This window comes from Dasypus novemcinctus, chromosome 5 (genome assembly GCF_030445035.2).
Source record: "Dasypus novemcinctus isolate mDasNov1 chromosome 5, mDasNov1.1.hap2, whole genome shotgun sequence".
In the NCBI taxonomy this organism is placed as follows: domain Eukaryota; kingdom Metazoa; phylum Chordata; class Mammalia; order Cingulata; family Dasypodidae; genus Dasypus; species Dasypus novemcinctus.
Window position 1 is genome coordinate 7431541 of NC_080677.1, and position 15465 is coordinate 7447005.

Consider the following 15465-nt stretch of genomic DNA (forward strand, 5'->3'; position numbering starts at 1 on the left):
ATTGAAGAGAAAGTTCTTCCTTACTGTAAAATGCCAACTTAAAAAAAATGGAGAATGAATGATGGAATTAGAGAACTCACCATTTGGCCTATGTCATAGTAACAATTTTCTTTTAAGATTTATTTTTTACTTATTTCTCTCCCCTTCCCCCTCCCCCCAGTTGTCTGCTTTCTGTGTCCATTCGCTGTGCATTCCCCTGTGACCGCTCCTATCCAGGAATCTGTGTTTCTCTTTGTTGCGTCATCTTGTTGTGTCAGCTCTCCATGTGTGCAGTGCCATTCTTGGGCAGGCTGCATTTTCTTTCATGCCGGGCGGCTCTCCTTATGGGGTGCACTCCTTGTGCTTGGGGCTCCCCTACGTGGGGGACACCGCTGCGTGGCACGGCACTCCTTGCGCACATCAGCACTGCACATTCATCAAAGGTGCTGAAACCAGTGGGTAACATTGGGATGGGGAATGGGAATTAATGGAGTCTCAAACTATGTCTTTTAAAAGCAATTTAATAATAAGAGAGGAGGAAAATCAACTATAGAGTGGAATAACCTGGCAGATTGACACTTGAACTTTCAGAAAGGTCAAAATTATCACCATTGGTAATGGGACAAATCAGTATCATGTGCCAGCTCATGGGAGACAGTAAGAGCACAGTAATGCTTTTCCAATATCTCAGCCAAAAATGTACAACCTGGCCTAATTCATGAGGAAGCGTGGAACAAATTCATACTGAGGTTTGTTAGACAAAACGACAGGTCTGTAAACTTCAAATACATCGAGGTCATGAGAGTCAAGGAAAAACAGAAATTCTTGCGGATTGATAGAGACTTACAACTAAACACAAGTCATCATTCTGGATTGGATCCTTTTGATATTAAAGACATGTTTGGGACAATTGATGGAATCGAAAGGGCAAAGACTGTCTAAGGAGTTCTTTGTTCTTAGCAGTGGTTTTCAAGATAAAAAGTAAAAAGAAAAAAATAATCAGGTCCAGGTCCTTATTCCCACTCTAGACTTGCTTTTCTTTTTTTCATGAAAGACCCAGGCTTTACCTCTACAGAATGAGGAAATCTGTTCATACACCCAAGGAACTGGCATCCAGAGCCCTCTCAACAGAGGTACTAGGGAAATCCATCAAATAGTACTTAGCCATCTGGATGGGAAGACGCCATCTCACACAGGCAATCTAGAATATCTAGAAGATGACTAAAATCTTTAAAACTATTAAATTACACCACTGATATTCACTCAGTTTGCATTACACCAGAAGATTATGTCTTGGCTTCAGAGATTGCTGTAAATTCAGCAAAGCTCTCTCTCTCTCCTTGGGCCCCAACCCCACCCAAAGTGCGCAACAGGCCTTGCCCACATCTTCCTTGGGTCCAAGCCTTGGAGAAGACAGTGCAAGTGCCTGAATAAAGCTGGTGACCGCCCTGATCAGATTTTAAACCTCAGCCTCACCAGCTCTTTGGTGGTGTATTCAGATTATACGGTTTACAAGAAATCAAGTGCAGTTTAAGATGAAATCTGCTCTACAGAGCTGGGAAAGCTCATTGGCAGGCCCTCCTCATCTACTGTAAAGTCATCGGGCAAAATGTAGACAGACAAAGAAAAAAGTGAGCCTGGAGCTATAACAGCCATGCAAACCTAGGATCGATACAAGACACGAGAAAGGAAAATCAATACCTGCCAAATTTGAAGAGACAAAATTGGTTCAGATAGACATTTTAGAGAATACACCAAACAAAAGAAAGTTTTTTAAAGGCACTTAATCTTTTTCCAATTTAAAGCAACTTTCTCCCACAGATCCAAAGATACTATAATATTGTGTTTTGTTGAATCATGTTTCTGAACTACATAAGATACCCCTAAGTAGAGAACTTCTTTTTTTAGTTTGGCATTGAGAGTGTGTGAGAGAGGGATGAGACCTAATCAGTCAATACTTATTTTAGTCCCTATTACATGCAAGTCATGTCCTATATGTATAACATGGAAATTATTTCAAGAAATTGGAGAAAAACATATAAAATCTCTAATTCATACTTTAGAGATGTGAAAGAAAGGACCCCTTACCTCTGAAAAGGGAGCAAAAGAAATCCAGGGGAAATTATGAAAACATAATTTTAAAAAGCAAAAGATGCAGTGGAGATGGCAAACAACATCACATTACATACCCAAGAAACCTAAACCAGTAAATGAGAAGACCAGATCAAGAAATTCTCCAGAATGCAGAGGGCAACGCTGAAGAGCCAGATTTGCTGAATGAAGAGATGAAATGCAAAAGAGTGTGGCTGCCCAACCTAATTCAGCACAAAGTCTGCAATTCCAGGGTGGGGTGGGGATCTAAATCCTCCTGCTTCTAACTCCACAGCTCTCAAGCACCTCAGGCCACTTTCTCACTTTAGTCAAAACGCTTCTAGATTCTCCATTCCTTGGTGCCTGAAAACAGTAACATCGAGCAGGAACTGCCAGGCTATAGTGGCCCTGGGGCTGCAAGGAAAGACCTGAAAACTTCAGCTTAATGTCCTGCATCTGTCCCTGCAATATCATTCAGGACAACTCGGAGTTCCCCAAATGCCCCATATCACACCTCTTCTTCCCCCTCCCTGCCCTCAGCAACTCCCGTGGCCACTGTCTCCATATCAGTGATACCATACCCACTGAGTGAGCTGGGCGAGAGTGTCAATTACAACGTAAACTATAATCCATGTGGTGCAGCAGTGCTCCAAAATATATTCACCAAATGCAATGAATGTGCCACCATGATGAAAGAGGTTGTTGATGTGGGAGGAGTGGGGGGAGGGTGGGTATATGGGAACCTCTTATATTTTTTAATGTAGCATTTTGTGTGATCTATGTATCTTTAAAAAAAAAGAAAAAATTTTTGCCAAAAAAATTTAAAAACTTAAAAAATAAAAAATTTTGGAATAATGAAAAAACAGTGGGATTAAAGTAGAAAAAAAAACCAAACACCTCGGCTTATATTTTTAGCTGAAATGTGTAAGAAATTAAGAATACCTAATATTTAAAATGTGCATGGCCATTGGCGTCCCCAGGCTATCAATGTGGAAAGGTCACAAGGCAGAAATGGGACAGCAGCCGCCCCCAGCTCACTAACATGCAGGCTGCAGCTTCTGGTGGTCCGTGGAAGTGGGTTTTCAATGTATTTATCTAGCTTTTACTAAAGTGACCCTTATAAAATAGACAAGTAGGGTAAAAAGTTTCTGGAGGATAATATTAATAATGCAAACAAAGAAAAAATGGGGGAACTGACACTTTTCTGCTCCTATGAGCTCTTAGTTTTAATGTTGTAATGTAACTGAAAACCTAAACAGACCTGCTAACTGGAAAGGGAAGGAGGGAACAAAGGAGAAAGGGAGTGGGGAGGAAGGAGGGGAGATTACCAAAAAGAATACTGAAATATCTTATTTATATGCACTATAATGATCAATAAACCACTCCTTAAAAAATAGTGTACATTTTGCTTTGCAATATCAGTTGGCCATATAAAGCATAATAATCGGCCAAGCATTTAAAGGCTGAGCATTCCTCCAGAGCATGAAAATCCCCTCACCTTCTTTTTCCTGTGATGTCTCTATTCATAAAATACACAAGGAAAGCATTTCACAAAATTTCACTGCCCTTAATGATAAATATTAAAAGAATTCTTGAGATTTCTTACTTTAATAGCAATGGATAAAAAGCCACTTACATAAATGCAACACTTTCTCCTCTGTCACTTACATTTACTTGTAAATAAGTAAATAGACACATATTGAGGGTGAATGTTAATTTTTTAATTGCTTAGTGTGCTTGGTCCCCAAAGTTTGACCCGCCTGGGCCCTCTGGCCTCCTCCCTAACCTGAAGGTCCAGTGGGCTTAGCACAGGCTTAGTTTAACTGGAAAGACTTCCTGTAACTAGAAAATAACCTAATTCACCCGGCTTATAATTAAAGAGACAGACACCAGATGGACAGGTCAGTGCTTGGCTGCTGATAATCTCTCCTTACTCTCCAAAAGAAATCATTTTATCCGTTCCCTTCAAGGGAGTCAGGAGGCCAAAACAACTCTCAAAGGATACTGAGGAACTGTGAGATTCATGCCTATTCCAAGTTCCCAACCCTTCAAATTGCCAGCTTTCTGGCATAATATTTCAACTTGTTATCCACACTTCAGAAGAGAGTGACAACTGGTGTCTGGCAAACCTGCATCCAAGTATAGCACTTTAATTAGCAGCAGGCACTGTAACTCTGCATCTCCAGAGAATTACCAAGCCTGTAGCCTGCAACCAAGAGAAGATGGAGTGCAGGGACTTCACTGGCAAAAATCCCCACAACAAAGAGGTCTTTTGCTAAAGCACAGATGCAGTTGCCACATCATTGTAGGTGATTAGAATCAATGCTATCTCGACCTGGTTTGTTCTCGTCACTTAACTATCATTGTTAATCCTCAGAACAACTGTGTAAACTGTTACAATTATTCCATATTAAAGATCAAAAACTGAAAAGCCTCAAGAGCTGAGTGATTTATCAAAGATGCAGAGTTTGTGTGAGAGACAGAAAGATTTGCACTTAGAGCCATTTCCAAAACACTACTAGACATTACGAAAATCAGGTTATTTTTATTCTTTCAATTATTTAAAAATTTTTTGTGCCAATCTGGGAGCAGTCGGATACTGGGACTCAGTGGAACCCCAAGGAGAAAGGAGAAGATACCAGCATGTGTGCTGTCATGTACCAGAAAAGCCAAGGACCCCCAAAATTGCCAGCCAGCAGGAAGATAATGAACCCAGGAGAAAACCAGCCTTCCAGTCTCTGAAACCAGGAGCTAATCAATTCCAGTTGTTAAGTAACCATTTATGGTACTTGTTTTAGCAGCTGGGAAACTAAAACTCTGGGTAATTTATGAAAAACAGTCCAAAATTCTTCTCAGATTTTTTTTTTTTACTTTTAATTTGCACCACTTTATTTTTTTTTCAATCTGCCCTACTTTCTATAGATACTAGCCATGTGAAAATCAACCTTGAATGTGGCTCAGTCACAGAGCCAACCTTGAGGAGCCCAAGCAGGACCTGCTTCTCCTTCAGTTACACAGCTAAGCAACTTCTTCTGGGAAGAGATGCTCCCGTCTGACTCGTATTTGCCATGTGCTATGAAGAAACTACATCAAGTCTTGTTGATATTGAAAGATGCTTCCCACATCAGAGGAATGATGGAATTTAAGGGGTGGGAGAGCTGGTGAGGAGGTGGCCGTGCTCACCTGCTTACACCCCTTCTCACACCTCTTCTCATTTAACCTGCGTGGGGCCATGGTCTCCGACGCAGAAGGAGGTCCAAAGTGGAAAGAGGAAGAACCTCCAACTATGGCCAGCCCATCATCTACTACTGAAAATTGTTTGGGCATTTAACTATTCTGAACTAAAGACACCAGAAGGTCTCAAAAATAAAAATGCTTATTTACTTAAAGAATTAATAGTAACCTGTCAGGTGTATTAAATTCAGTCATTGGCTTACACTGAACCTGACTCCAACCGGAACTTGAGAATAAATAAAATACAGAGCATGCCCCATGTATTAGTCAGCCAAAGGGGTGCTGATGCAAAGTACCAGAACTCTGTTGGCTTCTATAAAGTGTATTTGTTTGGGGTAGAAGCTTACAGTTACAAGGCCATAAAGAGTCCAACTCAAGGTACCCTAAGAGGTGCTTTCTCACTCAAGTCAATTGCCACGTGTTGAAGTAAGATGGTGGGTGATCTCTGCCCGGTCTCTCCTTCCTTCTTCCTCTCTGGCTTCTTCTGATCTCAGCTATAGGCTGGCATAAGATTCATTTCTTTCTGGGCTTCCTTAGCTCAGCTGCTCTGTTCTCTTCAGCTGCAAACTATCAGTCAAATGGCTCATCTCTCTTCCCAGGGCTGCAGGATCAAAGTTCTCTCCTATTCTGTGTCTGTGGAGCTCTCTTCCTTCCCGTGCCTTCTTCTGTGTGTCTTCTTGAGTGAGTGTCTATTTATATTGCCCACCAAGGGGGCAGGGACTCAACCAGAGTCATGCCCTACTGACGTGGTCAAATCAAGGCTATAATCTTAACATCATGTAATCCAAGTCATCTCAGCCAAATCTAATGCAATCAAAAGGGATCACACCCAGAGAAACAGACTAGTGTACAAACATAATGCTTCTTTTTAGAATTCATAAATAATATCAAAATGCCACACCCCATTACATCCCCTGTCCCTACTGCCTTTACCACATTACCTCACTGAATGCAGAGTTGCAGACAAAGTCTAAGCAGTACAGGCAGCTGAAGTATTTCTGCTCACCTCTTCCAAGGTGGTGTCTGAGATCCCATAGCCTGTCAGGTGCAGGTGGTGGAGGTTCTCATCCAGGGCCTGGAAGAGCCCCTTAAAGCAGGTCTTGTCTGCATCCTTTGGAATGGTAAACCGCAGCTCACGGCCACTACTGTCTTTGAGGAATGCTTGTGGAATGTAGAGCTGAATCAAAGCTTTAATGCGAGCAATATCCTTCGGATCATGGGTCTCCAGAACAGAAGGCTATTTAAAACAACAACAACAATAAGATGTCAGAAAAGAGAATGATCAATTGATTTTAGATATATCCGTGAGAATACTGTTTTGGAATCTCAATTCATAGCAGCAAAGTCAAGAAAGAGCTTGTATTTGATAGGCACTTCAATGATACATTGAATTTTTCTTTTCTTTTCTTTTTTTTCTTTTTAAATGTAAGTCTGTGACAAACCTGGTGAGACCATATCTGTATGCCCATCTTGGTAACTGGGCATTTTGCATCAGGCACCAGAAATTGTATATTTATAAATACCCCTGGAGGAGTCATGGCGAAGACTATGTGCCTAACAAATTGGATCCTTGGAATACAGGATTGATTCATCCAAAAAAGATTCCCAACCATGGAGGAAAAGAGCCATCTTGGGAAGGCACAATATCGGGCACTGAATTTGAGGGAAAATAAATAGGAACTTGGGTTGAGGCCTCAAAACAAGCTTGACAAAGCCCACCCAGAGTGAGCTACACAGAGGGGGTCTCACAAACCCACCCTCTTGACTTCCTTGATAGAGAAAAGTAACGCATGACCAAGAGAGGTGAATTGACTTCTCCAAGTTCACCCCTGCTGAATCCCCAACCAAAAATCACCACTGTCTGCTCCCAGTTCACACAAGGCAACTGTAACAATAAATGTGACAGAGACTTGACCTCTAGCATACACCTTGACCTCTCAGGTCCGGCCCCTCATTCCTCTGCTTCGGGATGTGGTAACTTGTTGGTACAGGCTTTGGCCTCTTGTCCTGTGTATCACTGCCATAATTTAAAAGTATTTACTGTTGATCTTCACCATGCTATTTCCCAGACACCCACAACAGGTCTGTATACAAGTGTCCTTTTTGGTTTTTGCTTTTTGTTTTTACTTTCCAAGAGAACTACATCAAGGCAGGATGCACAGTTGGTTCAGAACAAACTTTTTTTTTTAACTGATTTGAGTTTAATCCAAAATGTCAAACATGACACTTGTGCAATTGTCCCAATCTGTTTCTTATGCCACAAGTCTAGGGGAACTTTTCTAATGTAACCAGATCCCATGATCAACCACTACTTTCCTTACCTGCTTTGTGAGTGTCAAGCTGAGCCCCTGGCCGTAGGCCTCCTTCAGGCAGGAGGCAGGACCACAGCACCTGAGCTGGCCTCGCTGGAGGACGGCCACACGGTCACTGAGCACCTCCGCTTCGTCCAGGTGGTGGGTGGTGAAGATGACTGTGCGACCTGCAACTCGAGAAATGGGGGGGGTGTCAGAACCTGGGCAATGGCACAGTCACTTCTTTCCTGGGAATGGGACCTCCAGGAGGAAATGTCAGCATTCCCATCTGTCTTTAAATTGGAAAAGACTGAAATGAGTCCTTGAGAAGTAATTTAGCCAAGGCCACAAGGGATATTAGAGGCCCTGAAACACTTTCCTCTATGCCATCAACGTCCCTTACAGCCATTACTGCCCATTTCTACAAACCTTCTCTTGTCACACAAACCAAAAGGGAGGGGGATGCCTGGCAGCCAGTAAGCTTGAGCTAAGGTGTACAACACAAGCCACTGAGGCCAGTTTCTCTTCTTTAAGACTCAGAGAAGTTGACCATGAGACAGATGTACAGAAGTAAAGCAATGTAAACAGAAAAAAGAAAAAGAAAAAACGTGGGGCAGCTCTTTCTAGTCCTAAAGTCAAGTCCCTCTCACTCCTCTTCTGCTGTCAATCTCTTGAGTTCTTAAAGAGAAGGCTACATTCTACAGAAATAGCTATGGCATAAGAAAAGCAAACAAGCACTTCATTAAGGCAAGGGTTAATCATAAAAATATCTCCATCTCTGAAAACAGTCACGTCATGTACTGAAGTTCTTTGGAATTAGGGATGTTACCAAACACATGCATCCATTCATCAAATTTAATAGAGCAGTAGGTAGCAAGGGCCAAGGCTTGTGCTACTGTCCTTGGAAAAGCTACCTTCTGGAGGTCATAGCAGTTGGAACCACCAAGTGACACTGTTGAGATGGACAGGGGGGACCTGGGAGGAAGTAGGGATATAGCCACAGCTGTTCCTGGGAAGCGAGACTGGACTGAGAACAAAGGATATGGCCACTTTTTATAGAAATGAATATCAATCTCTTATGGGTTCTAGCATCCACTCAGCTTTTACTACCTTTGCCTGGGGATATAAAAGAGCCTCAGATTTACCTTGAAAGAGCAGAGGCCAGAGAAGGTAAAATATACTTGGTGAAATTTACTTCAGTTAGGTTATGGGAAACTATCATGTCTTTCAGTTTCTACACTCCCCATTGGCTTAAACTGAGCCAATTCTTTAATAGAATAGAAATAAACACATTGGTTGATTCTTACCTCAAAAACAAATTGTCAAACAGGAAAGGCTGAATAAATTTTTAATCCAACTTAATTTTTTTTAAAGATTTACTTATATATTTAGTTTCCCCCTTCCCCTCCTCCCACCCTGTGTTTTTGCTGTCTGTGTTGTCTTCTCTTCTCATTTTCTCTCTTCTGGGATTCACTGGGATTCGATCCTGGGGACCTCTGGAGAGAGCTTCCCTGTCATTTGCCCCACCCAGTTCCTAGTTTCTGCTGTGCTTCACCTTGACTCTCCCCTTGTCTCTCTTTTGATGCATCTGCTCACTTGTGCAGGGCACTGGCTCGCCATGCAGGCCTGGTGCGGGCACTCATGCGGGCACTAGTTCACCACGCACGCAGGCACTCTCATGGGCACTGGCTTGCCATGTGGGCACGTTTTCTCTTCCCGGGGATCAAACCCAGGTCCTCCCATATGGTAGCTGGAAGCTCTATCACTTGAGCCCCATCCACTTCCCATTAATATTTTTAATAGAGGATTGAGATTCAAAGATGAGGACTATCTATTCATTAAAAAAGAAAAAGAAAAAAAAGATGCCTCTAGAAAGAAACAATGAGATGTGGACCCCAAAGCAATAAGGAGTAGGGTTGATGGTGAGCAGCTCTTTCCTTGAATGTGTCCCAAAGACCATGGCCTCAGCCTTGCACAGGGGCTAAGGAGATGCTCTCAGTCCTCAACCTGACACTAAAGGCAGTTGGACACTCTGATTAGAGCTCCCATGCAGGCGAAATGATATTTTTCAATGCAATGAAGTAGACTAAAAATAAAAATAACCTGCAATATACAGTTCCAAAGGATTTACATTAGGTTCATACAAGTTTGGTCCATAATTGTTTATTAGTGGATATTAGGGAAACGCTAGACATATACCACATCCAAAGGACAAAGATTCCTTTTTTCTCCCTAAACACTGCTTGACTCTTTCCCTGATTCAGATGGTGTGTCTTATATCTTGTCCTTTGAAAGCTGTACTTTCCACATTCACCTTCTCTTACCTATAATAATGACGATGATGATGGTAAGCTGCCAGTGATTGAGCACAAATGTGATAGATGTTGAACTATATACTTACATATAAATATATGTATGTATGTATACAATTAAAATTGCTCCTCACAAAACCCTATGATTTTGGTTCAGTTGTTTTCATTTTGCAAATGAGAAAGCTGAGGCTCAGAGGAATTTGATAATTTCTCTAGGATCACCCAGGAAGAGCATGATCCACGAGAACAATTTAGTCTGGTATCTTGTTTCCTTATTTGTCCTTCCAAGAGAAGTGTAAGGCTACTGACACTAGTCTCTAGAGCTTAACACTGCACATCACTAAGCAGGAGATATGCAGATAAAATTCCAGGTAGAATCAGTCCCAAATGTTCTGGTTTTCTGACAGAAAACTCTCTCTACTCGGCAGGGAACGTTTATTTTGCAGTCCCTAGATCTATTCCACAAAGCTATATCACAGGTACCTGGAGGTTTGGGGCTGTTTCCAGAAATGGCTTTACATTTCGATTCTTGAAAACACAATTTTCTTTTAATACCACCTCTAATCCGCTTACGTCTTCTTGATTTGGCACTTCAATCGGTGCAGAGACTGCTCCAAAGGTGTCCTCCAAACCAAAAATCATTGCTAAACGATGGCAGACAGTGAGAAAATATTTAATTTATAATAACAGATTTTGAAGGAAGCCGTCTTTTTGAAGAGGCATTTATTGTGTCTGGCTGTCTTGCTAAACTTGCCACGATGCTGACGACTCACATGTTTTGTCAGCTAAACTTTTACAACTCCATCTCTGATCTTTAAAATAAACAGGAGTAGCAGGCTGGCAATATTTCAGGCACACTACAATTCACACACGCAGAGAAAATGTAATCTATTTTATCTATATCTTTCTTCATCAGCCCCCATCCAGGGCAGCAGGGAAATGACTTCTTCCAGCGTAAGTTTAGTTTCGCTCAACCCTGAATCAACCCCTCTAAGGAGGGGTGAGTGCCCCTTGCCCAGGAGGCTAGCTGGTGCTCAGTTCTGCCTCCTTCTCCAGGCGATCTTCCCCGAGCGCGTTTGTTTCAGCGGAGGAAGGAGGGATGGCGTGGCTCCGCGGCCGCGTCAGCGTCTTCAGCACAGCGTGCTCTTCCTCCTGTGGTCTCTGGGAGATGCCCGAGACCACGCGGTGCTGCTCCCCCAAGCCCACAGCGTTTACAGCTTAGGCGATCGTTCCCGAAAGGGTCAGTCCAGGGGCCACCGCGCTCCAGGCCACCGGCCCGCAGGCCCCGGGCCCGGCTCCCTTCCCAGCACCTGTGCCCAGGGGCCCTAGGAGAGCGTGGGAGCGCCACCTCGGGGCTCCTCCTGGGCCCCAAGCCTGCTGCGAGATGGCAGGGGGGGAGCCGATGGCACAGCCAGGACCCTCCCTCTCCAGGCCAGCCGCACACCCCAGCCCGGAAACACACACCCGCTGTTCTTTTTCCTTTTTTTTTTCATTATATATATATTTTGAAGATACCATCCTTCCCCTCTCTGTCTGCCACCTTGGGGCTAACCTCTGGAGACTCACGGATCTGTTCCACCCTCAAGGGAGGCTTTGATGGCCTAAGTTTTCTGGGGTCAGCCCTCTGTGTGCTAAGAGACACAGGGCTTCTCTGTTCTTTCTCTTTGCCTTTCTCCAATAACAAATCCTAACCTCCCATGGGGAGATAGATGTTTCAGGTAAGTAACAAATGTAAGGTTAGAGGGCAAAATGTTAATATTGGACTAAAAAAAAAAATATCCTAAGTGTAGGAGACCAGACACAAAGTACTACATATTGTATGATTCCATTTATTAATATATAAATCAATTTATAAAGATAAAAGGAGATAAGTGGTCATGTAGGTCTGAGGAAGGAATGCTAAAGGAATGCTTTCTTTTGGAGTATTGAAATTGTTCTAAAATTTTTTAGATGATGAGTGTGTAAAATTGTGATTATACTAAAAGCCATTGAGTATACAGTTTGGATAGAATAGCCAAGAAACAGCAGCTACGTACAGTGGAGGAAGCATAGAGAGACTGAGAGGTGAAGAATTTTCTTATTTCTTTGTCTGCTTTTTGTTTATTATTATTATTGAAATAATGAAAACGCTCTAATAATGACTGAAGTGATGAATGCACAACTATGCGAGTATACCAAATACCATTGATTGTACACTTCGGATGAATTGTACACTTATTGTATCAATAAAATTGATTTGGTAAAAAAAATAGCATTTTCCAAGATCCTGGGTTAACCCTGCCAATTAAGCTTCTACAGCTCTTTAGTGGTTCCAAGATATTTACTCTTCTCTATACTTCTTTGAAAATGAAAGCGTTTCTATAAAATACCTATAGCATTATTTCCTAGTTGTGCGAAAGTTAGAATTCAGAAGCTGCAAACAAGTGACCATTAAAATGTCCTAAATTGAAATCAATAAACGAGGTGAGAAATTTGGAGCCAGTTATGCAAAAGCCCCAATTCTGCCCCTGTTGCAGTGAGTCTCCTCTGTGGCCATGGACAAATATCCTGCCCATCAATTTGTGCCTCAGTTTCCTCATCTGAGAAAAGAGAGACTTGTTCTAGGGGATTTCCAGGATTCCACTTCGAATAAGCTATGATTCCAGGAGGGGATAAAATATGGATGAGGATGTTTTTGATTAAAATTGTATAGCATAACATCCATGGCTAATGTCATTGCTAATACTAAGCCAAAATGTAAATACAAAATAAAGGATTCTTAACACTCTAGAGATGCTATATAATGAATATATCTCTGGAAGGCCTCATGAAAAAAAACTTTTTTTTCTGGAAAGGATAACGTATCCTTATCCAGATGTGACGTGCCTCTTCACCTGTAACATACCTTTTCTTGGAGCCCAATACTGCAGGACGGATGTGAAAAGAGAATGACGCCCAGTCCCTACCTTCTCGGTACTTCAGGAGAATATCCCAGATGCTGCGCCGGGAGCAAGGGTCCACCCCACTGGTGGGCTCGTCCAGAACCACCGTCTTTGACGTGCCCAGGAAAGCAATGCCAATGGACAGCTTCCTTTTCATGCCCCCAGAGAGGGCTCGGATTTGTTTGTGCTGATGCTGCGTCAACTCCACATCCTGAAGCGTTCTGAAAGAAGAAAAGAGCTCTCACTCCTCTCCTTGACACCTTAACACATTGCTTCAAACTTCCCTCCATGAGTACTGAGTCACAGTGCCCGAGATCTTTATAAACCAGGAGACCACAAGGAGGCAGAGATGATGCTCACCAGTCTTCACCCAGCAGCCTTGCCCTGCTCCAGGCTCAGGTGGGAACCACACCAACAGATAAGGTCAAAGCCTGGTCAGCAGGACCTGCCAAGTACCATGCTCTCTTCTTTGGAGGACTTCTCTTCCTTTCACTCAGATCTCTGCCAAGGGATGGCCATCACCTCTAGAGAGTACATAGCACAGCGGGATGGCTAGGATGAAGGTAGTACCGGGGGAGGAATGAAGCACTAGTATGGTCCAAAGAAACCAAAGCCAAAGGGCGAGCAAGAGAAGACTGTTAGCTGCGTGGCCCACTGTGCACTGTCTTGGTTTCATCCCACCTTCCTGCCTGAGTAATCAGCAAAGTCCAATATAATACTGTGTGAGAAATGTTCATAAACTGTCAGATGGCATCAGTGAAAGAATAAGCCTTGGGGGTCTTTATCCCTGTGACCTTTCAATTGGGAGAGTCCCAGATTTCAAATACCTCCCACGCTGTAACGCACTCTTCCTCTCCCTATGGATCCACTCTCTTTTAAATCTCAGCCTAAATTTGTTGCAGTAATTTGATGCCTCTGCTTTTCAGGTGTTCCCATTGTTGACAAAACTTGAAAGAGCAGAATGGATAATTCCATTTCAACAAGAAACTATCGTGACCCTACGGTCACAGTTAGACATGGCAAATGCTGCTGTATTAGTCAGCCAAAGGGGTGCTGATGCAAAGTACTAGAAATCTGTTGGCCTTTGTAAAGGGTATTTATTTGGGGTAGAAGCTTACAGTCACAAAGCCCTAAAGAGTCCAACCCAAGGTACCATAAGAGGTACTTTTTCACCAAAGTCTGTTGCCACGTGTTGAAGCAAGATGGTTGCCAATCTCTGCTAGGGTTCAGCCTTCCTCTTCCTCTTAAGGCTCATTGGGCCCAGCTTCTTCTGATCTCAGCTATAGGCTGGAGGGCCCCTTTCTTTCCAGGCCTTCTCAGTTGCTCAGGGCTCTGGTCTTTTCAACCGCAAATCATGAAGCGAATGACTCAGCTCTCTCCAAGGTCCCAGGATCAAAACTGGCAAGTTCTCTCTCTCTTCCATGTCTATGGAGCTCTGGTGTCTTCTTCTGTGTGTGTCCCTTTATACAGACCATCCAGGGGGCAAGGACTCAACCCTGAGTTACACCCTAATCTTGTTTTAATCAAGTAAACATAAAACCTTTGAATTGAATACAATCAAAGGGTATCAAACTCAGAGGAACCGACCAGTGTATAAACATAATTCTTCTTTCTGGAATTCATAAATATCAAACTGCTACAGCTGCTGTAACAAAATATCACAAACTGGTAGCTCAAACAACAGGAATTTTTAATCTCACAGTTCAGATGCATGAAGTCCAAAATCAAGGTACCGGCGGGCCATGCCTTCTGAAGCTCTAGTGGTTGCTGGCTGTGATCCACCTCTGCCTCCATCACATGGCCATCTATCTCCTTGGCCTCCTCTTGCGGCCTCTACCTCCATGTCCAAATTTCCTTTGCTTATAAGAAGTGCAGTCATACAATATTAAAACCCACATTGATATGGTTTGGCCTCATCTTAGAATCTTCAAAGATATTATTTACAAATGAGTCCACACCCTCTAGGAGTCAGGAATAGCACTTGATGGTCCCAGTCAAAAATGAATTCACACCCATGGGACAGGGGTTCAGGACTTGAACATGTCATTGTGGGGGGCATTACTCAACTTGTCTTGGCCACCTGGGATGCTCCAATAGAGCAGAGGAGGTGAATCTATTAAGCTTAATGTATCCACATTAACCAAAGATCAGTCAACAGAGAAAACAGACAAATAAACTAGTCTAGAAGACATCAGATGCTCTCAAACATGCATGTTCTGATTATAGTTTTATGTTAAACCAAAAACCCTTCCTTTCTTCTGTTCCTTTTGCTGACACTACTCAGGATACCTCCCAGTACCCTCCTGGGACAGCTTCTCTGTCTGCCTCCTAGTTATAATTATTGGGTGTAAAATCCCATCTCCTTGCGGGCTGTCCATCATGTGTGGGAGTGGCTGTGCTCTTATCCTGCCTTGTTTGGCATCTGTGTGGTCCTTCACTGAACCTGCACTGCACAGGTGCCAAACAAGGTGTAAGCAGAAGGTGGGATGCGTCCATAGTATGAGTTAGGCATAGAAGCTAATGTTCACTTTCAGTCATCCTCCTAGACAAATGATTGATGTTAAACTGACCAGTCTGCTTCACTCTGCAGTTTTGGTTCTGTTTTTGGTAGAAGACTTTTTCTTAGATACGTTTTGA

At 42.9% G+C, this 15465-nt stretch overlaps 1 protein-coding gene across 1 annotated transcript in view; it reads right to left on the reverse strand.

The window, feature by feature from the left end:
- The window catches only part of ABCA13 (ATP binding cassette subfamily A member 13), a 345366-nt gene that overhangs the window by 194076 nt on the left and 135825 nt on the right, over window positions 1-15465 (reverse strand). The window contains exons 23-25 of the mRNA XM_071215039.1: window positions 12853-13049; window positions 7626-7783; window positions 6311-6541 (exon numbers count right to left, since the gene is read on the reverse strand). Coding sequence (XP_071071140.1) covers window positions 6311-6541; window positions 7626-7783; window positions 12853-13049 — 586 coding nt within the window. The remainder of the gene's footprint in view (window positions 1-6310; window positions 6542-7625; window positions 7784-12852; window positions 13050-15465) is intronic.